General features: G+C 53.2%; 1 protein-coding gene across 1 annotated transcript; it reads right to left on the bottom strand.

Annotated features, from left to right (window-relative positions):
• Window positions 1–1997: 1997 nt before the first annotated feature.
• BDW74DRAFT_182005 (uncharacterized protein) lies at window positions 1998–22871 on the bottom strand (the record flags this gene model as incomplete). Its single annotated transcript, XM_073730152.1, has 4 exons — window positions 1998–11543; window positions 11607–20036; window positions 20091–20452; window positions 20492–22871. The coding sequence occupies 4 exons, from the start codon at window positions 22869–22871 to the stop codon at window positions 1998–2000; spliced, it is 20718 nt and encodes a 6905-aa protein (XP_073579877.1).
• Window positions 22872–24114: the final 1243 nt, after the last annotated feature.

Here is a 24114-nt window from a genome sequence, read left to right as displayed (position 1 = left end):
ACCAGTACAGCGAGTTGCGAACGCGTAGCTGAGTGAGGGGGTACGGGCTTCTATTTGAGTTCGCGGTGGAAGTGGTTTGGCTTGAGGGAGTGGTGGGGGTTGAATTGAGTTGAGCATACCCTACAGAAGACTGGATGGATTAAGGAGCCGAAGCTGCGAGCACAGCATCATGTATGAACGTTCTCAGATATATACGAATAACCAGCGAAGTTGAAGAAGCTCTTTTTGCTCACGGTGGTTACAAAGGTACCTACCATACTCGAGCTAACCATACCTTACTTGATTCTAGACATTCTACCATACCCGTGAGACCATATCCATGTCCATGGTTCTCGGTTAGCCCCAAATTATTTTCGACCCCGGGGTCCACTGTTGAGTGCTCACTCATACTTTAGTACCTAATACCGGTAGTCGGGCCTCGAGCTAAGGTACCAACTGCGAATGCAAGGAAAATGAGCAAGGAACTCTCACCGACCCGCTGGGTTGAAAGAGTCAAGATCAGGTACCATCCCAGCCGTAGTAAGGTCGAAAATATGTAGCAATGATAATCTGCTTCGTCCCCTGGCATATCAAATCCACGACGTTGAATATTCACAACAACTAAGATTGCACGGAATCTAAGTAAGAAAAGTATCATAGCTCGCAACAGTGCCTAACAGATTACTAACCCTACTCCCAGTCATAAGAAGGTGAGAGGTCAAGAAAACAAAACTACATCGATGCGGTATGCAGTACAATCCACCTAGTATTTCCCCCATCCCTGTCTGACAGAACCCGAAAAGAGTGCTTGATATCGTACAGCGTCCTTTACTAGGTATTAAAGAAAAAAAGACTCGCTACTAAGTTAGATCCTCACATTCTGTGTAAAGGGGCAGTCTCTTCCTCACATGGAGTGATCTATTCTGATATATGTTATTTACCTTCTACGTTGATGCCAGTTGCAGTGAACACCAGGGCATGTATTACCATATGGTTGGCAGCGTTACCGAGCGTCGGGAGTGTATATCTGCTTGATATCTTTTGATGTTCGAGTTGAAGTTGACTGCTTCCCCTGCTCTCTGGGGCACTCCAACACGACCCAACACAAAAAAAAAAAATTGGAACGCGGGACACATGGACCTTGACGCACTATAAGCCAATTAGCAGTTTAACATCCAACGCAAATACTTAACCTTCCAAACCAATAAGCCACGTAGGGACCGGAATAGGCGACGCCGCAGGAGGTGCACCAGGTGGGCTTTGGAACCCTTCACCTAAGCCCTACAACCAGCTTTTCCGTTGTAGATGTAAACCATCCGCGCATTCAGGCACATGCCGGACGATCTTGAATCTAGCCCCGGTAGGGGTGCTGCCCCCAGACAATGGCCGGCAAGGCGGGCTCACCGGGAGCGGGGAAAGTTGCTTAGCGCATCGTAGGGGTTACGGCTCGCGGGTTCCGATCTAGTCGGGGTAGCACTCACAGTGCTTTCCTTCTCCTCCTTCTCCTTCTTCTTTCTGGTGAACCTGTCCTTGCTGGCCTCCGGGACAGGGATGTTGGACTTCAACTCCCGTGGAAGACATTAACCATCGGCTAGATTAGGTCATAAAGGCTTTAAGAGCGCGCCGATGGCCGAGGTATAAGTCTACCGGAGAGTGTTTGAGGATCTTGGCGGTCCTTCGCACTAACCTAGGTATTGGCCCATTAGTCTACAAGGCTGGTACAGTAGCGGCGGTCAAATTGGAACTATACAGGAACTAGATCTGGAACGTGAGGCCCTGTCTATGTTGTTTGAACAAAATCAAAACTGGAAGTCTAACGTCTAAGTGAGTTTGGGGTTGAACATCCATCGCCTCTTACCAAAGGGTTAAGATGCATATGTACCCAGGAAGGGCATGGAAAAGGTTCAGGTATGGATACTGGTTAGTAAATATACCGAGGCTTAGAAAGTGATTCAAAAACGGATGAGAAATCCAATGAAAAAATTATATCGACTAGTGGGCAAAACGGAATACAGATACTAAACAGCAGGAGCCCTAAGGCCCTTCTCCACAACATCATCAACAGTCACTTGATGACCTTGCCTCTGGAGCTCAGACGCAACCAGACTTGCATCAACAAGGTCACCTTGGAAGACAGGCTCCTCAAGTACCCCCTCAATCTCCTCCTGCCCAGTACCAGTGCCAGCAACCGGGAGGATAGGTCTTAACTCCGCACTCAGATCTCCATTACCAAACGCATGAACCGTATCGCACAGCCCACCCAGCAGTTTATGCGCAACCTCAGCACCAATCCCATCCTCAAGATAGGCCATCGCAATCTCAACATATCCCGTCCCAGCGGTGGAAGTAATCGACACATCAGAGACATCACCCGCGCCTTCAGTCTTTGCGACTGAAACATTGTATGTCCCGTCGACGGTATCAAGCGTCCATTCCGAGGCGGCGTCAAGGTGGTTGAGGAGCGAGCTGAAGACGGTTCCTTGTGGCATATCAGTGCAGGAGCGCATGATGTCGCGGAACCCGAGGGATTCGTGAGGCAGGCGGGAGATGAGTTGCTGCTGAACGGAGTTGACGAGATCTCTCGCTTTCCAGGAGGAATTGATGACGGCGCGCACGGGGACAATGTTCGCGCAGCAGCCGGCCGCTTTTTCGGCGATCGGGTCGCCGTTGCGGCCGGAGACGACCTCGCCGAAGAGGACATCGAGGGTGCCGACATGCTCGGCTAGTGTTAGAGCCCAGGCAGAACGGATAATTGTGCAGAGGGTGAGGCCAGTGGGAAGAGCGCCTAGGCTGACGCGTCGGGCGTCGTGGTAAACTTGACGGGATGGGAGACGCCTTGCTCTGGAGGAAGCTGAGATTGCAGGCATGGATGAGCCCTCGAGGAGCGACCGCCAGTATTTGCGACTAGACTCGCTGTCTTGCTGGGAAAGGTTGAAGATGTAGCGAGGGAAGTTGGTGTATTTGGTGATTGGCTTGCGGTTGTAGATCTCTTGGAGGGTGTTCACGAAGTACGAAAGCGAGATGGCGTCGTACTCGGCGTGGCTGAGTCGGAACATAACACGGTGCCTGTTCTCTTGGACAGAGGTTATGATAGCAAACTCGAGGAAGGGATGCCCAAGTTGAGGCGCTCGGTGCATGTCTTGCGCAATGAGTTCTTTGCTAAAAGTTTCCAAAGCCTTGTCGGTTTCGTAGTGCGTGACGCCGGGAGTATACTCCTTGAGCACGACTTGAAGGAGCTGGCCATCGTAGGGCACATAGGCGGTTCGCAGAGTATCATGCTGCTTGACCAGCTCAAGGCAACTGGCCTCCCAGCGGGCAAGATCAGGAGCGCCGTCCCCGTCAATGCTAATATACGCCATCAGGTCGCGTGAGGCTCGCAGCGACGTAGCGATTGCGAGAGACTGCAAGTCTGTGACCAAGGTAACATCAACAATCTTACCAGGTACAGAGAGAAGACACTTGATCGAGTCGCGCACGCTAGAGCCACCAGGCACTGTGGAAAAGGCCTGGTACGGCGTCACGGCCTGGGCTTCTGAACGATTCCGGTCGACAAGGACCGCCATATCAGCCAGGATCGGATGACGGAAAATATCCGCGACCTTGAAAGAAAGCTGAGCGTGTTCACGGGCACTCGCCACAAGTCGCATGGCCGAGATCGAATCACCACCGCAGCGGAAGAAGTCGTCCTTTGCACCGATGGAAGAAGCGGGAACTTTGAGTGCCATTGCCCAGAGACCCTGCAGTAGGCGTTCGGTGTCAGTAGAGGGAGCCACCTTGACATCGTCCACAAGGAAGTATTGAGACATAGAGTCGCAAGCATGGACTGCATCCCAAGTTGCGCGTCGGTTCAGCTTTCCAGAGTCCGTGAGTGGCAATTTCGCAAATGGGAGGTATAGCTGAGGCACCATGTACGAGGGTAGAGCATCTGAAAGGTCGCGACGGAGAGTACCGAATTTGTCGCGCATGGTATCGGACAATGGAAGGAGACCAGATTCTGCACCGGAACTAGACGGAACCTCCATCGCAACGGCGAGAAGAGGCTCTCCATCGGCATCGGAGGGTTTGAACAACCCCGCCGCAACTTCACCAACACTGGCCAGTTTGCTCTTGACCCAATACTCAATCTCCCCGATTTCAACACGCTGACCATGGATCTTGACCTGCGTATCGCGTCTGCCCAAGTAAACAAAAGACCCATCCAGCTTCTGCTGTACCAGATCTCCAGTCCTGTAGAATCTTCGGCCAGAGACAGAACCAAGATCAAATTGCTGCAGCCAGGCTGGATCCGTCACAAACGCTTCAGCTGTCTTTCTCTCCTCTCCTAAGTACTCACGCGCAAGCAACGGTCCCTCAATGAGTAGTTCACCAACCGCGCCAACTGGAAGAAGCTTGTGGTAGTTGAACGGGGCGACGACAAAGAGGTTACTATGCGCTAAGGGGAAACCGATGTTGGATGCTTGAGACGCGTCCGTGATGCGCTGACTGTAAGTGGTCAAGATCGATGATTCGGCCGGACCGTACGCGTTGAACAGTTCAACGTGAGACGAGACCCAGGGCGCAGCGACCTCGGGACGAAGTGCTTCACCGACGAGCAGCATCTTCTTGAGACTCCGGACATGCTCAGGCTTGAGGAGGCTGGCGATGGTGGGCGTGAGGATGGCAAAGTTGACAGCAGCTTCCTCCATGGCCTGCCCAAGGCGGCTGACACGATCATCTTCAGATATGACGCACACGCATCCGCCGAAGGAGAGAGTCGTAAACACCTCGGCGATACTGATGTCGAAGTTGAAGGCAGAGAACTGGAGAGCTCGGGTTTCTGGAGCTGCGTAGAGCGAGCCGTGGCCTTTGACCATACTCGAGACAATGGCGCCATGTTGAAGAACGACGGCCTTGCTGGTTCCGGTAGATCCGGAGGTAAAGATAACGAAGGCAGGATCGGTGGATTTCACGGTCGGACGGGTGTTGTTGGCGGCTGAGATCTGGGCGAGAAGGTTGTGGTCCACCTTAAGAACAGGTCCAGTAACAAGACCTTGAAGTTGTTCAGGGTCCTGCGAAGTCAGGATAAGTTTAGTGCCGATGCTTTGGACCAAGCCCTGCACGCGTTGCCGAGGGTGTTGATGGTTGATGGGAACAATTGTGCCTCCGGCCATGAGAACAGCAAGATAGGTGACAACCGCCCATTTTGTCTTTTCGAAAATGGTAGCCATCATGACTTCAGGACCAACTCCTAAGCCGACGAGGTGCGATGCAAGTTGAGCAGCGAGATCGTGCAATTCTTGGTATGTTAGGTGACCATCAAAGGAATGGACTGCTTGTGCATCTGGACGAGACCAAAGTTGTTGTTGAACGAGTTCATGGATACATGAATCAGCCATGGTCATTCTGTTGTCAAACTGGTTCCACTCTTTGATCCGACCGAGGTCTTCTGGAGTCATGAAGCTGACGTCGCTAATAGTGCCTTGTGTTGTCGCTCCACTAGCAACATCTTGCAATTGCCGGAAGACGTGAGTAAAGCGTTCAAGGATTGTGGTCACCTTTTCAGCAGGGAGAACGGCAAGGTCGAACTGGAGTTGGAGGTCGACGGAGCTATCATTGTCGCTCGTCCTAGTACTGCATTCCACAACAAGAGGGTAGTTGTGGAAGCCTGCCGTCTCAAAAGGCACCGGGGTTACCCCTTGGAAACCAGAGTAGGCCTGGTCGAGACGGTCGACCGCAGGCTGAACAACGAAGAGATGCTGGAAATTGAGAGCAACAGATGTCATCTTGCTGATGTTGTGAAGGCCGGTGTGTTCAAATGGCATCATGTCTGTGGCTTGTTGCTGGATGGAAGCAAGGTACGCCAAAAGACTCTGGGCCGGATCCAGAGAGACGCGAACAGGAACCGTCGTGATCGTAGGACCCATCACATCGAGGATCCCAGAGACTGGAGCCGTCCGGCCAGAAAGTGCCGTCGGGAAAGCAACAGTTTGACTTGCGGTTTCCTGGGAGAGAATAAGAGCCCATGTCGCCCGGAGCAGCGTGGAGATGGTAAAATCGTTTGTGTTGCCGGCGGCAAGCCGACAGCTCTGACTTTCGACCTGGCCAGGAGAATAATTCTTAGGGACCTCAGGAAAACTAGGGCCCATGCCGCCTTCGAGTTGAGATTGCCAGTAATCCCGCGTATCATCGGTAGAACAGGTTTGTAGATACTGAACAAAGCGCGTGAAGGGAAGGAAGGATGGGACAGAGCCGCCAGAGTAGATCATGAAAGCAGCCTCCATCAGTTTTCGCGCAGTCCACCCATCATACGTGCTATGATGAGCCGTCCAAACAAAGAAGCGCGCCGCTCCGCTGGTGACAACTGCAAACCTCATTAACGCGTCGCCGAAGCCCATGGTCCAGGTCGAGTCATCCGCAATATAAGCCTGAAGCTCAGATTCGACGTCGTTCCCAACGATACCGTCCCGAACGACAACTTGCATCCCGCCATTTCTGGAATCCTGAACGATCCGAGTGCGAAGGATGGGAGTTGAATCAACTAGCGATGTCCAGGCTCTGCGGAACCGCGAGACGTCGATGCTGTCATCCAGACGGAAGACCCAGCGGCTGATGTATGCCTGTGGTTGTTGGGCAGTGATAGCCATGAGGCCTTCTTGCAGAGGAGTACAAGGGTAGACATCTTCAATGTCGTCGGACTCAACCTTGCACTGAGCTGCGATCCGTGGAAGATACGACTGCTTGTTGATATCCAGCTTGGATAAAATAGAGAAAGGCGCCACGTCAGTCTCTACCTGGGCGGTCTCGATAGAATTGAAGCCTTCTATGACATTCGCCATATCTGACAGGACTGGACTCTTGAAAATATCACCGACAGATAGAAGAATAGGAGGCTCTGCAGCACGAGCAAGAGCAACCAGTCGCATAGCAGTGACGGAGTCACCACCGAAACGAAAGAAATGGGCATTGGCACCAACCTCCTTGGTTGTGTTGAGAGCTTCGGCCCACAGGCTAGCCAAGCGATGTTCCATATTGGTTGACAGCAGAACATGATCACCCCCAGCTAATCCGTACTGTGCGAGTTGTTCCTCTGTAAGGCCCTCCAGCAATGCTCGGAGAGACCGTCTATCAAGCTTGCCAGAGGCAGTAAGGGGCATGTTCTTGACAGGAATGTACTTCGAAGGGACCATGTAGGAGGGCAGAGCTTTGAGGAGAGCTGTCTGCAGGTGTAGGAATGAGTCCTTAAGAAACCCGGTAGAGCCTAAGATGCCAGTCTCGTTGCTGGAAGGATCCTTCTCAAGTTCTATGGCCGCTACCAGAGACGGGTCGCTTGTGTTGGCCCTAATGAGATCAGCGGCAACAGTCTGGACGTTGAACTGCTGGCAAATCCAGTACTCAATCTCGCCAACCTCAACGCGCTGACCGCGGACTTTGATTTGACCATCTGCTCTGCCAATGAAGGTAATCGAGCCGTCGATGGGATCTTGCCGAACTAGGTCACCCGTCTTGTACATGCGCTGCCCAGCCCAGCTGTCAAAGCCATGCTTGAAGATAAACGCAGGGTTCGTAATAAACGACTGCGCGGTCCGCTCAGGATCGTTCAGGTAGCCGCGAGCAATCAACGGGCCCGACAGTAAAAGCTCACCAATAATACCGACCGGCGCAAGGCGGTTGTAATCTTCGGTGTCAACCACCCAGATAGCGCCAGCCAATGCATGGCCAACGCTGGGAGCTCGCTCTTTCTGAACAATTGGACCATTCGCTGTAGCAAGGATGGTGGATTCGGCGGGTCCGTAGCCGTTGAAGAGGAAAACATGTTTTGCCCAGGTCTCGGCAGCACTTGGAGGAACGGCTTCTCCAGCTAAGACCAGTGTTGACAGGGTAGGGACAGTTTGAGGATCGATAAGTCCGGCGACGGTAGGTGTGAGGACAGCCATGTTAACGCCCATAGTCTCCATGCTCGTTGTAAGGCTATGAATATCAACACGGTCTTCCTGAGAAACAATGCAGACGCAACCACCGAACCGCAGGGTGGACAAGATGTCGAGAAGGCTGAGGTCGAAAACGTACGCGGAGTACTGTAGTGTCCTTGTATGAGGGCCCATTTGCAGCTTTGCGCCATGGCTCTCGACACTCGTGCAGATATTTCCGTGTGTGAGGACCACACCTTTCGGCGTACCTGTCGATCCCGAGGTGTATATAACAACGGCTGCACTCTGGGATGTCACGCCCCAGGTGTTGAGTGCACTGGCTGGTCGAGGCAGCGACGCAATAAAAGCAGAGTCGACAGCGAGAATCTTAGCCGAGGTAATATCTTGGAACTTGGAGAGATGTTTGCCCATAGTCAAGACAACTGGGGCATCGGTTTCGTTCAAAATGTGCTGGAGACGCTGAACCGGTAGCTGAACACCGAGAGGAACAATCACGCCACCAGCCTTGAGCGTAGCAAGCATACACACAATAGTCCACATGGATTTGTCGAAACAAAGTCCAACCATGACCTCCTCACGAACCCCTAAGGTCCTCAAGTGATGCGCAACCCGGTCCGACATGTCCGTAATTTCAGCATATGTCAAGTCTCCATCCCACCCGCAAACTGCTTGAGCTCCAGGTTGAGAAACGGCTTGTTCGTGAATCTTGTCGTGTATACTACCAGGAACAGTTTGTGCCACGGTTGAATTCCATCCCCGCAGCAAGTCTATGTCGGTAGGCGGCATCACGTCAACCTCATCAACGCTTGCGTTGGGGTTGGCAACAATAGAAGACAGAGCGCATTGCATGCTGCCCAGTAGACGGCGAGCAGATTCCTCGTTCAGGAACGTGGTAGCGTATTCCAGGTCCAGAGACAACCCGTTTTCATCAGGCACGATTTTAATTTGCACATCATACTCAGTGGGATCTTCTCCAGCAAGGCTTTCGATCGCTAGACTGCGCTTGTCCGCGGCACTGGCGATAGACTTAGGCTTGTATATCATAGTGGTGTTAAACAGGCCGCGGTCGGAGACCTTGAGCGCGTGCTGGATATCGCCAAGTGAGGCTCGCTGGTGACTAAAAGCATCGAGGAAGTTGTCTTGAACCTGCTTTACGGCATCTGCGACGGTGGCTCCGGATGTGGCGAGCTGCACTCGAGTAACCATGAGATTGATCAACGGACCGACCATCTCCTCAATTCCTGCGATAGGAGCGTCCCTTCCGTTGGACAAATACCCAAAGGTGACATCGCGCGAACCGAGGTACCGCGACAGAACAAGAGCCCAGGTCAACTGCGCGATATTGGCAATGGTAACCCCATGCGCATCTCGGAAGTCTTGCAGGGGCTTGATATTTTCCACTTTCAGCGAGACACTGTTCAAAGAGCGTTTTCCGGATTGCAGCTCGGATGAGGGGGGAAGATGCGATGGTTCTGCATCGGCAAGGCGGTTCTTCCAATAGTTGAGCGAGTCAGTCGCGGAGGTCTGCTGAAGGAACGAGACATATGTGCCGTACGACGCAGCGGACGAGGCAGGAAGAGCATCGTCGTACGCGAGCAGGAGATCGTTTAGGATGAGGTCCATAGAGGAAGCGTCCATGAGAACGTGATTGACATCCACCTGTGCATAGATTTGTCCCGCAGGCGCTTGAGCGAAGGTAAGCTGGTACGGCGGCTGGCCGGGTCTGTATGTAGGACGCTGAGAGTTCTCAAAGTGGGCAAGGAAGTCATCGACACTTCCTGACTGCAAGACTGTGGTTGCCGGAATGTAACTTTTGAGAACGACCTGATAAAATAGCTCCTGTCCTGACGGGCTAGGGACAAAGAATGTGCGCAAAATAGCATGGCGCTGGACGACGGATTGCCAGGCACGCAGGAGTCGGTTCAAGTCGACTGTAGAGGCATCATTGGCTCGAACCTCGCCCGCCTGACGCACTTGATAAGTTGTGGCGTCCTTGATTTGACTCATCAGGATACCTTGCTGGATGGGGGAGCAGTGGTAGATGCCTTCAACCTGAGACAAACTTTCAACACCTACACTCGGCAGTGCTTCGATTTCAAGCTTGGGCAAGTCAGCCGAGTCAATGTCGAAGACCGGTAATGCCGTAGTGATAAGTGGAGCTTGGTCGACCGCAGATGTGGAGGGTTGCGTGTCGGTGGTCGGACTTGTGCTCTTAACCACAGCCTTCTTGGCCAACTGCGTGATCGAGTCACATTGGAGCACATCACGAACGCTAACATAAATACTATGCTGAGAACGGCATTTTGACACAACTTGCATCGCAGTAACAGAGTCACCACCGACGCTCAGGAACGGGCGGCTCAACGAGACCCTTTCGACCGGTACACAAAGCACATCAGCCCATACTTGCTGAATAGCCTTCTCCTCGGGCGTGGTTGGGGTCGCAGTCTCCTCCATGCGACTCTGGATGATCGTTTCAAAGAAGCTAACATCCATCGTCTCCAGCCATTGAGTCAGACGACGGCGATCAATCTTATCGGAGGTGTTATGCGGCATGGAGCTGAGCGAGACCCAGTAGTTGGGAATCATATATTCTTGAACACATGAGTGCAGATACGCACGGACGGATGATGCTTGCTTTAGGGCATGAGGCAGCTGATCAAGGGGTGTGGTTTGTATGTCGTCGGCGGAGGCAGGGGAAATGAAGCCATGCAGGGTAACAATCCCAACAAGTTGCGACTGCGCTGGACCACGGCGGGGATAAATCATGACGTTTTCGATCACGGTCGGGTGCTCGCTGACATGGTGTTCAATCTCCCCAATTTCGACTCGTTGTCCGCGAATCTTGACTTGGCCATCGCTTCGTCCGACGTAGGTGAGGGATCCGTCTTCCACCTGCCGCACCAGATCACCCGTGCGATACATACGACGTTCGGTGGGTTGTTCTCCGGTATTTCCGTAACTAGAGTACTCGGAGGTCCACGCGGGGTTCGTAATGAAGGCATTCGCTGTCTTGACTGAGTCATTCAAGTAACCGCGAGCAAGCAAAGGACCTTCAATCAGGAGTTCACCCACGGCGCCAAGAGGCAGGAGCCTGTTGTAGTCGTTCTCATCCACAACCCACAGAGCACCTGCTATGGCGCCACCAATGTTGTAAACTTGGCTGCGGTCCAAAACCTCATTTGCCGTCGCCGCAATTGACGCTTCAGTGGGACCGTACGCATTGAAGACACGGACGCCATCCAGCCAAGGCTCCAAATGTTCTGCTTGTACTGCCTCGCCACCGACTACCAGTGTCTTGAGCTCTGGAACGTCCGACGGCTTGATGGTATGAATAACACGGGGAGGAAGGAAGGAGTAATTAACACCCATTCTGCGCATTGCGCCCGCCATGTCGTTTACTCGCTCTTGTTCAGAGGGAATACAGACGCAGCCACCGAACTGTAACGTGGAAATGATGTCGTGGAGGGAGATATCAAAGGTAAAGTGGGCAAAGTTGAAGGCTCGAGTCGCCTGGGTCATACCAAACAGTTTTCCGTGGGCTTGCATACTGGTTGACATTGCGCCGTGCTCGACGATAACTCCCTTGGGCTTCCCGGTTGATCCGGATGTGAAGATGACAAAGGCAGCATTCGAAGGGCTAACAGAAGAGATGGACTGGGTGGTTGGAGCCGGAAGGGATTGTAGTAATTCATCTCCAATGGCTAGCAAGTTAGGTACCAGGCCCTCAAGCGCCGATTTCGAGCTTGGCGACGCCAGGGTAGTTGTGATTTTCGTCTCTTGCAGAATACCGTGCACGCGCTGAATGGGGTCCACTCGGATTGGGACGACCGCAGCACCAGCCTTGAGGACTGCCAGGTTCGCGACCAAAGCCCACTTAGATTTGTCCAAACAGAGTGCGACCATGGACTCGGGCTTGACTCCAAGAGTCGTGAGATGTAGAGCCAGCTTGTTTGCCAGGTGGTCCAACTCTCCACGCGACAGGTTGCCATCCCAGGCACAAACGGCGGGGGCGTCAGGGTCGGTAGAGACATGCTGGGAGACCAATTCGTGAACCAAGGCTTGCTGCACAGCAGGAACATCACGGTTGAAGTCAAAAAGCTGGGTGACCTCGTGTTCGCTGAGCAGGTCAAGGTCCTCGAGCCGCCGCTGGGTGGACTTTTGGCCACGTGCACCAAGTTGTGCAACGATATGGCGGAACCGACTTAGCAGGTTCCTGGTCTGAGTGGTAGAGATCATCTCCTCATCGAAGTGCGCCTCGATTGTCACGGGGCCACCAGTAATATCACTTGTGATGCATTCAACGGTAAGAGCATAGCCATCAAGCTTGAGCTCTGGGACATGGCCATGCTCATAAGACAGAAGTTTGCCATGAACAGGGTTCTCACGCTCACGAGCTGGCTGGACGGCGAAGAGGTGGGGAAGGTCAATCTCGTGCCCAACGAAGCGGCGGATGTTTTGCAGACCGGTGTGCTCGAACGGAATCATATCAACACTTTGCTGATGGACGGTAGCCAGGTACTCATCGATTCTTTGCTCGGGATTGATGTGAACATGCACAGGAACGGTCGTGATGGTGGGCGCTGGCATGTCGAGAATTCCTGGAACTGGGGCAGCTCTTCCACTTAGCGCAACGCCGAATAGCACATCATTGCCACCGTACGCTGATACGGCGAGGGCCCATGCTGCCCTGAGCATAGACGCGAGTGTCTTCGACCCGCCAAGCGACGTGATGTCCACACTTGAGCTTTGCTTCTGCGTTGGCTGCGGCCTGTAAGACGGTCGATGGAGCGAGGGGAAGGGTGCGCCAACTTCTCCCTTAATCTGGGACTGCCAGAAGGACTTGGCGGCATCTTGATCCTGCTGTGAAAGGTACGAAATGAATCGGGAGAATGAAGGGGTGGGATCAAGCTCTTTCCCATCATACAGATGTGCGACTGCATCGAATAACTTGCCCAAACTGTAACCATCGTACACACTGTGATGGGCTGTTAGGACGAAGTACCGCTTGTCTCCTTCATCGATAAGCGCATGTCGCATCAAAGGCCGTCCATATGTGAAAGATTGCTCGAGATCTTGGTCCAAATACTGCTTCAGATCCGTGGCTTCGGCACAGCTCACGGACTCTCGAATAACAACTTGCAACCCGCCAGATTGCTGGCCAGGCACAAGGCGCGTTCGTAAAATGGGTGCCTTTTGAGCCAGGGATGACCATGCATTCTTGAACGCGTCGGTGTCTGTTGAGTCTTGGATCCGGAAAACCCAGCGCCCAATGTAGGATCCAGGTTGCTGCGTAGTAATGGCCATCAGACCTTCCTGGAGCGGTGTGGCCGGATACACATCCTCAATGTCTTCGATAGAAGCGTCGCAGAGTTTAGCGACACGCAGGACTTCCTCCTCATTGGCCGAATGATCGGTGTTCTGGGCCTCTTTCCACAATGCGAAGCGTGGAATATCCTGGACGGCGTGGTGCTGCGAAATCTGAGCCTCAAGGTGAGCAGCCATGTCCTGCAGCTTCGGATACCGGAAAATATCGGAAACGGTAATGGGGACGTTGGCCGCGTTTGCTGCTGAGACGAGCTTCATCGCAGTGAAGGAGTCTCCTCCGGAGTGGAGGAAGTGGTCTTGAACACCGACGCGGTCGAGGTCCACATTCAGGACAGAGGCCCAGAGTGCCTGCAACTTCTTCTCCATCTCAGTTGTAGGCGCAACGCTCGAGCTATTGGAAAGGGAGTACTGGAATAGAACCTCCTCTGGCAGGCTCTCAAGCATCTGTTTGATTGTGCGCCGATCAAGTTTGCTAGATGCAGTTTGAGGAAGCTGCACCACAGGAACAAACAGATGCGGCAGCATATACGACGGCAGAACGTCAGAAAGCGACGTATGAAGTTGTCTGAATGCGTCGCGGAGGTGAGGAGCGGTTGGCAGGAAAATGCCATGAACTGGGTCGGGGAGAAGATGGCGTTGAAAAAGCTGGTCATCGAGCTCCATCGACACGGCAATCATGAAGTTGGAGGAATTGCCACCAGGCGTGATCAGACTAACGACGAGGTTCTTCGCAGCTGACAGGAGCTTCTTGACGCGGTACTCGATTTCGCCGACTTCGACACGCTGGCCGCGGATCTTGACTTGGGAGTCCTTTCGCGCTTGGTAGATCAAGTCACCGTTGAAGGCCTGACGGACAAGATCGCCCGTGTTATAGAAGCGATGGCCCTCAAGCCCGACGGCTTTAGCCCACTTTGGGTTTGTCACAAAGCTTGCGTCCGTCTTCTTCTGGTCGTTGTGATACCCGCGAGCCAAAAGCGGGCCTTCAATCCAGAGCTCACCAACAGCACCAACGGGACAGATTGTCTCGCCATTGGCAACCACCCAGACACTCCCGACAAGGGGTCTACCAATGTTAAGCGCCTGTTTCTTGTGAACTAGAGGGGCACTGCAGGTGGTGTAGATGCTGGCCTCCGATGGGCCATATCCGTTCAGAACCTTGACTCTGCCAGCGGCCTTGGCATACTCTTCGATCATGGCCTCTCTCACAGCTTCTCCCCCGAGGATAAGAGTAGTGAGGGACTTGATGTTGGCGATATCAAGTAAGCCAGCAACGGTTGGCGTGACCTGTGCATGCGTAGCGCCATAGGCCTCAATTACGCCTTGAAGATTGTTCATGCGCTCTTCTTCTGATATGGCACAAACACACCCTCCGTGCGAGATTGTACCCCAGATATCACTAATGCTAGCATCGAAGGTGTACGCAGCGAATTGGAGCGATCGGGTGGTGGGAGACATTCCGTAGACCTTTCCATGTGCACGGAAACTAGAACAAAGAGAGAGATGGGTCAAAATCACACCCTTCGGCATACCAGTACTACCGCTGGTATAGATGATAAACGCGGCATTGTCGGGAGTGACGTTTATGCTTGGCGGGTGAGACTGCGTAGGAATGGCAGAGAACAAGGCTTCATTCATGCTCAGGACATTCGGAACAAGGTTTGTGAAGCTAGAAGAGTATTTCTCGGATGTTAGCATGACAGGGGCGTCGATGTCTTTAAGGATAAGCTCCAGGCGCTGTGTGGGGTGCTTGGGATTGATCGAGACCACACAGCCGCCGGCCTTCAGCACACTGAGCTGCGCAATGACAGCCCAGCGGGATTTGTCCAGGCAAAGCGCCACGAAGACCTCGGGGCCTACTCCCAGGTCAGTAACCAGATGGTGGGATAGCGTATTTGACAGGCCATCCAGTTCCTGATATGTCAAGTTACCGTCCCAGGCACAAACGGCTGTTGCATCGGGTCGAATGACGCGCTGTTCGGCGAACAAATCATGGATGAGACGATGTCCATCAACGGCAGGAATTTCATCATTCCACGCGCGGACTTGTTCGAGGTCCTCCCGCGTAAGAGTCTCCAAGTCCCCAACACGCGCGTCTCCATGTGCAATCAAAGACCGAATACCTTGCTGGACACAGCTTAGCAACCTGGTGGCGCTGTCCTTTGAGAGAAAAGCGGGCGAGTACTGCAGAGAAGCGGAGATCTTATCCGGCGACGCAAACACACTGACTGTGGCATCGTACTCGGTCGGATCTTCACCGGTAATCTGTTCCAAAGCAAGGCTGAGCTGGTCTTTCTCTGCGGACACAACGTGGCGATAAGAGAGCGCGGTGTTGAACAAGCTTTGGCCTTGGAGCTGTAGGGCGTGCCAGATCTCTATCAAGGGGGCTCGTTGGTAGTCAAAGCTTTCAAAGAAGGCATCTTGAATCTGTTTGAGTGTGGTCTGAACGCTCGCTTGGTGGTCTAGCTTGATATGCGTCACCATCATGTTGATGAGCGGTCCGACCAACAGCTCAACATCCTTGACAGGGACGTCTCGGCCACTAGATAAGTAGCCAAACGACACGTTGGAGGAACCAGTGTACTGTGCAAGAACCATTGCCCAAACAAGCTGGAAGACGTTCGCAATGGTAACCCCATGAGTCTCAGTGAAGCTGTGCAGCTCATCGACGCCGTCGATGTCGATAGACACAGTTTGCAATGGCTCGCGGTGCGTAGTGTCTTTGGCAGGAGCCGACTGCGTTCCATCCACCGTGAGAGCGGGTAGGTAACAGGGTTCAGCATCGGCAAGGCGCTGGGTCCAGTAATCCAACGCCTGGTCCGCCGGGGTCTTCTGCAGATATGAAACATAGCCGCGGTACGCCGCACCCGGGGTGTCTGGGGTCAGTTTTTTATCATAAGCCTGAGCAAGCTCAGCTTGAATGTTCATGAGCGAGGAAGCGTCAACTAACGCGTGGCTGATGATAATGTTCCCGAAGACCCGGTTTGAAGATGTGGAATAGACAGTCAGCTTATGGCCAACGCGCTTGTCAACGTGTCGGTCATCCAAATCAGCCTTGACAGCGAGAGTAGCAGATAGATCCTCATTGCTACACTCCTTGTGCTCCACGTTGGCCTTGCAAGACTTGAGGACGACCTGATCAAACATACGTTCACTGGAGCCGGACACCGACCGAACGAATCGCGTGCGGAGCATAGGGTGGCGGTTGACTAGCACTTGCCAGGCAGCAAGGAGACGGGGAACATCGACCGGAGCATCGGAAGCAGATGACTTTATCTCGAAGGACTGCTGAATATAGTATTCAGAGGGAGATTTGACTTGGCTCATCAGGATACCCTGCTGAATGGGAGAACATGGATAAATATCATCGACCAGCTCCGGCTTGACTCCTGCCTTGGGCAGAACATCATCTTGAAGAGTCGTAAGGGTTTCTTGAGTCAGGTGTAGCAGAGGGAAATCGGTCACAGTAAATACGGATGGCGCCGTCGATAGGTCCGTTCCCATCGCGTTGATACTGCTGAGGTAGGCCTGCGCCCACTCATGAACCTTGTGTTGGTTCTTCATATGGCAATTAAACTTAAAGTTGATACGGAGTTCGTCCTGCGACGCGAGAACATCGACATTGAAGACACATCCACGGCGGACCTTCTCGCCAGTTGAAGATGTTTTATCTCCGCTGAGCTGCTTCGTTTCGAAGATGTCGTCGGCGGCTGGGGCCTCGGAGTATCGGAAGAGCACTTCGACCTGGTTGTCACGGGCGAAATCTAGGCGCTTCCCGATTGCGCTGCGCCTAGCATCCTTAGTTCGCTTGACAATTTCCGAGAACTGGTGTGTTTCATCCAGGGAAATGTACACCGGAATCATGCTTTCCAAGCACCCAACCGTCCTCGAGACGTCAAGGTCATCTTCACCACCATCGCGGCCATGATGCGCGTCAAAGACGGCTGGAACTTGCCGATCGGGGAATGTATCACTGAACGACTTGAACAGGGCAGCGAGGAGAACCTCAACGGGCTCGGTGCGGAAGGCTCTGTTGGCGCCCTCAAACAGAGTCTTGACGTCGGGGCCGTCGAAAACCACACCTTCGTTGGCTTCATCCCCGTGGGTATTGCTACCGTTCAAGCCCCAGTACTCAAGGTCCGCAGTTGGCAGATCCTGGGGAAGAACATATTTATCGCTCCGTTCAGCTTGCAGATTGACCCAGGTCTGGAAAGGCAGGGAAGTGGATGTGGGTAATTGATGTCCTTGCAGTAGGGTGGTCAAGTCCTGACGAATAATGTTCCAAGAGGCAGCATCAACAACCATACAATGGGCTGTCATAAATACGAGCGATCTCTTTGAAGTCTCTTCCACGTCGATATAATGAACAGAGAATACCGGACCCTTCTCTATATCCAAACTGCCTTGAGCCTCGGCTATGATGGCTTCCGCGTCGCCTTGGGTGGGTACACTGTGACTCTCCAGAACATAGGATTGCGGGAGATCGTTGAGGATCGTTTGCCGGAAGTCCCCGGCACTGTGGCGCTGGAGCCTAGACAGCAGAACAGGGTGCTGGGAGACGAGAGCGCTCATCGCTTGGGCGAGCTCAGAGAACTCAAGTCGCTGCCGAGGCACCAGACAAAGACTAGAGTTGTATCGATCGGGACCACCAGAGGCGAGGGGCTTCTCGGTGGAGGCAACTGACTCAAAGTACCACTGTTGCATCGGTGACAGAGGGAATGAGTAGTCGGCAGTCTTCGAGCTCCCGTCTTTCATGGTGGCAGCTTGCGCAAGCTGAGCGACGGATTTACTCTCGAGCACATCTCGCACCGCGACCGAGACTCCGCGCATCCGTAGCCAGGAAACAACGTGCATGGCAGTAATCGAATCTCCACCTACGCTAAGGAACGATTTGTGCTCGATTGGTATCTGACTGGCGGGCAAACGCAGAACCTCAGCCCACGCGTTCTGAACATGACGCTCCGCAACAGTTTCTGGCTCACGGCATTCAACTCCAGCATCGGATGGCTTGGTAAGGCTTTCCAAGAAGGAAGTATCGAGAGCCTCGAGCCACAACCCAAGATTCTTCCTGTCCAGCTTGGACGAGTCGTTCTGCGGCATCATGCTCTCCAAAGGAATCCAGATCTTCGGGACCATGTGTTCTGGGACGTGTTCAGAAAGCTGCTCGGCAGCAGCAGCCATTTGCGCTTTTGTGGCGGGAAGCTTCTCTGTAGGCACCGGTACAACCTCCTGCCCTGCACTCTTCCCAGCATAATAGTCGCGCAATGTCAGAAGACCGACCAAACGCTCTTGGCAAGGGCCCTTTTTAGGGTAAATAATAGCCGCGTCAAGAACCGCATCCTGTTGCAGTAGATGGTGCTCGATCTCACCGACCTCAACGCGCTGACCTCGCACCTTGATCTGGGTATCACGACGTCCAATGTATGTGATGGAGGCATCGGGGTTTTGCTGGACGAGATCTCCAGTGCGATAGAGGCGTCTACCTGAGCCAAACCCATTCTTGATCATCCATGCTGCGTCGGATACGAAAGCTTCTGCAGTTTTTACAGGGTTGTTTAGATACTCACGAGCCTGGATAGGGCCCTCAATAAGCAATTCGCCGGGTGCTCCGATTGGCACAAGGCGGTTGTAGTCGTTTGGATCGACTACCCAAAGCGCACCTGCGAAGGGCCAGCCGATGTTCAGGGCATTGCAACCGGGTGTGAGTTGGTTAACACTAGCTTGCATCGAGCATTCCGAAGGTCCATAAGCGTTGAAGACAACGACGTGGTCGATCCACTGCTCAACCACGGCAGGCTTTACGGCCTCACCGAGCAGGACGAGCGTCCGGAGCGTTGGCACGTCTTGCGGGAATATCATGCCGGCGACCGTCGAGGTAAGTCCAGCGCAGTTGACCTGATATTTCACCATTGCAGGAGCGAGATTGCTGATGCGATCTTCTTCCGAAATGACGATCAGACAACCACCATAGTGCCATGTTGTGTAGATATCTTGTATAGATATGTCGAAGGTGTATGCCGAGAATTGGACCGTGCGGGTTTCTGGGCTAAGCTTGAATCTAGCACCCATATGCTCGAGACTCGTGCAAAGACTTGCATGTGGAAGTACAACACCCTTCGGGACACCAGTTGAGCCGCTGGTGTAGATGATGAAGGCGGAGTTGTCGACCGTCGCTGAGCAAGGGACCATCTCAGCGGGCGCCAATCCAGCCATAAACGACTCATCGATGATAACAGTGTGGGTCACAAGCTCGGTGAAGCGAGAGGCGTACGTGTCTATTGTTAGGACGATGGTCGCTTGTAAGTCCTGCAGGATGAGATTTGTTCTTGATGCCGGCTGCTTAGTCCCAAGGGGCACAACACAGCCTCCGGCCTTAAGAATTGCAAGCTGTGATATCACTGCCCACTTCGATTTGTCGAAACAAATCGGGATCTTTGTCTCTGGTTGTACGCCCAAGCTGACAAGGTAAGATGCTAGCTTGTTGGCTGTATCGTCTAGCTGCTGGTACGTCAAATCACCATCCCAACCCTGTACAGCCCAGGCATCAGGCTGGTGGAGTCGCTGCTCATAGACCTTATCGTGGATGCGGTAGTTGACCTTTGGAGGGATGTCTTTAGTCCATTGGCGAAGCTGATCGATCTCCTGAGGAGTGATAATATCAGACTCTCCCAAGACGGCATCTCTTTGCTGAACAAGGTTCAGGAACGCCTGTCGGAAAGACTGCGCAACGCTCTCAACTGTGCGTTGTCCAATTCGCGAATGCCAGTAGTCGATCATCACCTCCAGGCCGTAGGAGCCAATCTGAATGTTAATTGTCATGTCGTACTTTGCTCTCTGGTTAGCTTGATATGATCGGAAAATGCGACAGTCAGGACTTACTTCGTTGGGGTTGGCGGCGTCAACTAATTCAACAGCAAGACCAGAGCCCGCGAGTTCAGTTGCTGCTTTTCTTTGACAAGACATCAAAGTGTTGCCCTTGAAACGGGCGAATTCTCCGGATTGCGCATCGTCCAGAGCGGAGTAGTATTGGTGTGCCAGGCTTTCCACGAAGTCGGTCTTCGCTCGGAGCAAGACTTCTGGCACAGTTGTTGTCGGTGGCAGTTTGACCCTACAGACGACAGCATTGAGGAATGCCCCGACTGTGTTGTTGATTCCCTTCAGGGGCAGATCTCGACCCGATGTCGCATATGAGAAGCAAATATCCTCCAAACCGGTATAGGACCTGAGGACTAGCGCCCACGCTACTTGGCAAATGTTAGCGGGTGTGACATTAAACTTACCACAAAACTCTCCAAGTTCATCAGGACCCAGAGCAATATCCGCCCGGACAGTACGAAGGTCTTGCCGGCTCATGTTGTCTCCGTACAGGGGGAAGTGGGATGGCTGAGCTCCAGAAAGGTAATTCGACCAGTAAGCCGCCGAATCATCCATCTTCAGCCGCGCTTGATAGTCGACAAAGTCGCGGTATGCCATGATGCGGGTGGCCAGTTTCTTCTGGCTGTAAATTTGCGAAAGGTCCCGCATCAGTACCTGGGCAGAGAGGCCATCGACAAGGGCGTGCGACATGTCGAGACGAACGCAGACCACGGTCGACGAGACTTTGCAAAATGTAACCTGGTGAGTCTCCCCATAGTTCTTGAACATAACGGGGCGACGAGAGGCGAGCTGGCGAGCGGCCTCCTCATCACCACTTTCCATCAATGTAATCGAACCGATTCCCTCCCGCAGCACCACTTGATCGAACTTCCCTCGTCGGTTTGTACTTTCGACAAAGACTGTTCGAAGAGCCGGATGGCGGGTAATGAGCTGACCCCAGGCGTCGCGCAGGCGACTGAGATCCATCTCCGTATATGCGCTCTCGGTACTCATGTTAACAACAAATGAACACTGGTACAGTTCGGGGTAGACGGCCTGGGCCACCAAGAAAGCTTCCTGTCGCGGCGCGCAGGGGAATATCGCTTCAATGTCATGGAAAGGGTCGGCCATCACGGCCTTGAGCTGAGTCGATACGAGGTGGTCCACTTCCGGGTAGTCAAGTTGTAGGAAGGGAAAGTCGCTTAGGGTGCCTTGAGGTCGGCTCATTTGACACTCGGCCACCAATTCCTTCAAAGCAGCGCGGAAAGTCCCAGCAATCTGGCCTAGCTGTTCACTATCGAGATCAGGCAACCGTGATCGCAGGCGGAGCTTAAGCTGCTGCTTCTCCCAAAAAGGTTCAACGAATGCTAGGCACTCTGGGGGTAGTGTACGCAGGTCATCGTGATGGAAGACCTCATGGAGGATCCCGTCCCTTAACTCGAGTTCCGTGTAGAGTTGCCCCAGATGTAAAAGAACGTATCTGCTTTCAACTCCAGCTCTTGATGTATCCCTGCTTGCCGTAAAGCCCAGTCGCGTATCTTTGACTCTTCGAAGAAGGTTTATTCCACCCTCTTCCTGCTCCGTTTCGACGAATCGGCGGGTGACGGTGTCGAAGCACCCTACCGTCCCTGACAGCTCGGGGCCCGCCCCGCGCCTGCCATTTGAGATCAATTTGAATGCGAAAGCCTCATCCGATTTCCAAACTCCTTTGAGCGCAATGTCTAGTGCGGCGATGACGAAGTCCTCCGGCTGGGTACGGAGCACCGCGTGGATAGCTCCGTCGTCCAGCTTTCCCAGACCTGCTGCGTCCGTCTCCAAAACAACCACCTCTGCGAGGTCGTTGTACTCCTCCAATCTGTTTCGTCCTTTGATTCCACCTCCGTTCGGGCTGGTCGTGTCGTTGGGAAGAATTGGTCGGTCAGAGTCAAACTCCGCACGGTTCTGCGTTCGTATCCAGGAGTCGAACTTAGCATCCGAGTTATCGCTCGCGGGGGATTTACCGTTTAGCGCAGCGTCAAGATCGTTTTGCAAGATGTTCCAGGACGCAGCATCAACGATAGCGCGGTGAAGGTCGAGCCGGAGGTAGCGGGCGATGCACGTGCTGTCCGGTTGGTGTTGCACAAACACGGTCGCCGCGAAGAGACTCCCCTTCTCCTTTTCATCAGCTTCCAACCCTTCTCTCTCACCCAGAAACTCTTCCTCTGAGTGCTCTGATGTCGCTGAGATCTCAACTTGCTGCGGAACGAACACTTCTCTCGAGCTGTTGTTGTACGTGAGTTTCAATTCGTTGTTTTTAATTGTTGTAATGTTGGCTCGGAGGATAGAGTGTCGGCTAACGAGACAGTTCAGAGCTGCAGTAAGCGACGATTCCGAGATTTCGCCCTTTAATTGGAACAACTTGGCATCCCAAGCCTGCGTCCAGGCATATACTCTTTGCGCTGCCGTTAATGGTGCATCCCAGATATGCGCGGGGCTTGCAGGTCCATCAAGCGCGGGAGGCGACGACTTCGATGGCGCGCTGTTCCCCCCTGCTATCTGCACAGACTGGCATAGCTTGCGAAGGCTCGTCGCCTGAAGCATGTCGTTGATGGTGATTGTATACCCCGCGTCCCCGCAGCGCGCCATCAACTTGATTGCTAGCAGAGAGTCTCCTCCCTGTGCGACGAACGACTTGTCCAACTTGATCTTTCCCACCGGCCGGCGCAGCACCTCTGCGCATATTTCTCGAATGTCCTGTTCAATCGCTTCATTGTTCATAACCGCTCGAGTCGACGACTCGCCGGTCGCAATCGAGTTCTGCGCCATTTCGAATGATAATATAATTACGATTAGAGGTCGAAGTAAAACGAAAAGAAACAATTCACTGCTGTTGCAGTATGGGCTGGTTCTCCGAAAGTATTATTGAGCTGGAGACTATGCAATCATGGACAAAGCAAAATGGCTGTGGGATTTACTGAGCGCAAGGTCGCAGCATGAACGACTACACTACGGATGCCCTTGCCTTGGACCTAGTCTACGCGATGACAAGTTCATTGATGATGGCACTGCTCCAGACCTGCGTATACTCCAATTCGCCGAAGTTCAAGCTCCTTATCCTTCGCCTAGCTCCACCGGAGTGTCGATCACGCATCTCAAATAAGATCCGTGCCTTGGTCCACTTGGTCTGCAGGGTACCTTGGTTCGACACGTCTCGTCTCCGCAGCAGAGCGGGCCGTGGCCCGGGGACTGGGAAAGTTGGAACGGGTGAGAACTCTGAACCTGACGCAGCTTCCAAGCATCAGCATCAGCATCACCTTACCAGGTAATGGACGCGAACTCAATTCTGGCTTTAACTAGTTAAGACAGTGTTATTGATGGATCGCTCCTAGAAGCCCAGGAACAAAGAACTCTTCCTCGTGGCGTTCGTAGCGGTCAGCAGGATTTGATAAGCGGAAATTTTGGCGCCGCGACCGGCTGCTTTACGATAGTTTACACGGACAAGGTTGGGTAGCACGACAGGGATTCCCCATCATATTGTATCAGGAGCACGGGGCACATGGAGGTTTATATCGATCTTGTCTTATGTTTCCTTTATCCATTTCATACAATCGCTTGGTGCTCTTAGAGCATCAGCGGAACTAGGAACCCCGGTCGGCTAACCCTTGATCCGATTGTGAGAAGCCCTTCGAGCTTCCGCCATACTATCACTGCCGAGGAAGTGACACATTGACATCGTCGGTTCGGTTTCGGAAACACCAATCCTATTCTTCCTGGCAGAACAGGTTCGATGGGTTCGATCTGATCGGCGTATGGGTCTCTGACGCAATAACAGGAGCCCATTACTCTTCTCAATAATAAAACAATTTTTTTGAAGACAAAACGAGATCGAGAACCACATCCACATGTTTGAGGAGGCAAGAAACCCACTGTTTGTCTGGGTAGCGACGATCGACAAGCTCAGTGCGGGCAAGATGCCAAAATCTCGACCTTTGGGCCTGCATGCTGCTGGTGGCGGCAAGTGACAGAGCTACAGCTCCTAGGAGCGAGATACTCCGAGATTGTCTTTACT

This window comes from Aspergillus multicolor (genome assembly GCF_047715735.1).
Source record: "Aspergillus multicolor strain CBS 133.54 unplaced genomic scaffold BDW74scaffold_32, whole genome shotgun sequence".
Taxonomy (NCBI): domain Eukaryota; kingdom Fungi; phylum Ascomycota; class Eurotiomycetes; order Eurotiales; family Aspergillaceae; genus Aspergillus; species Aspergillus multicolor.
The sequence above is the reverse complement of the archived record's forward strand: the minus strand, read 5'-3'. Positions and strand labels throughout refer to the sequence as shown.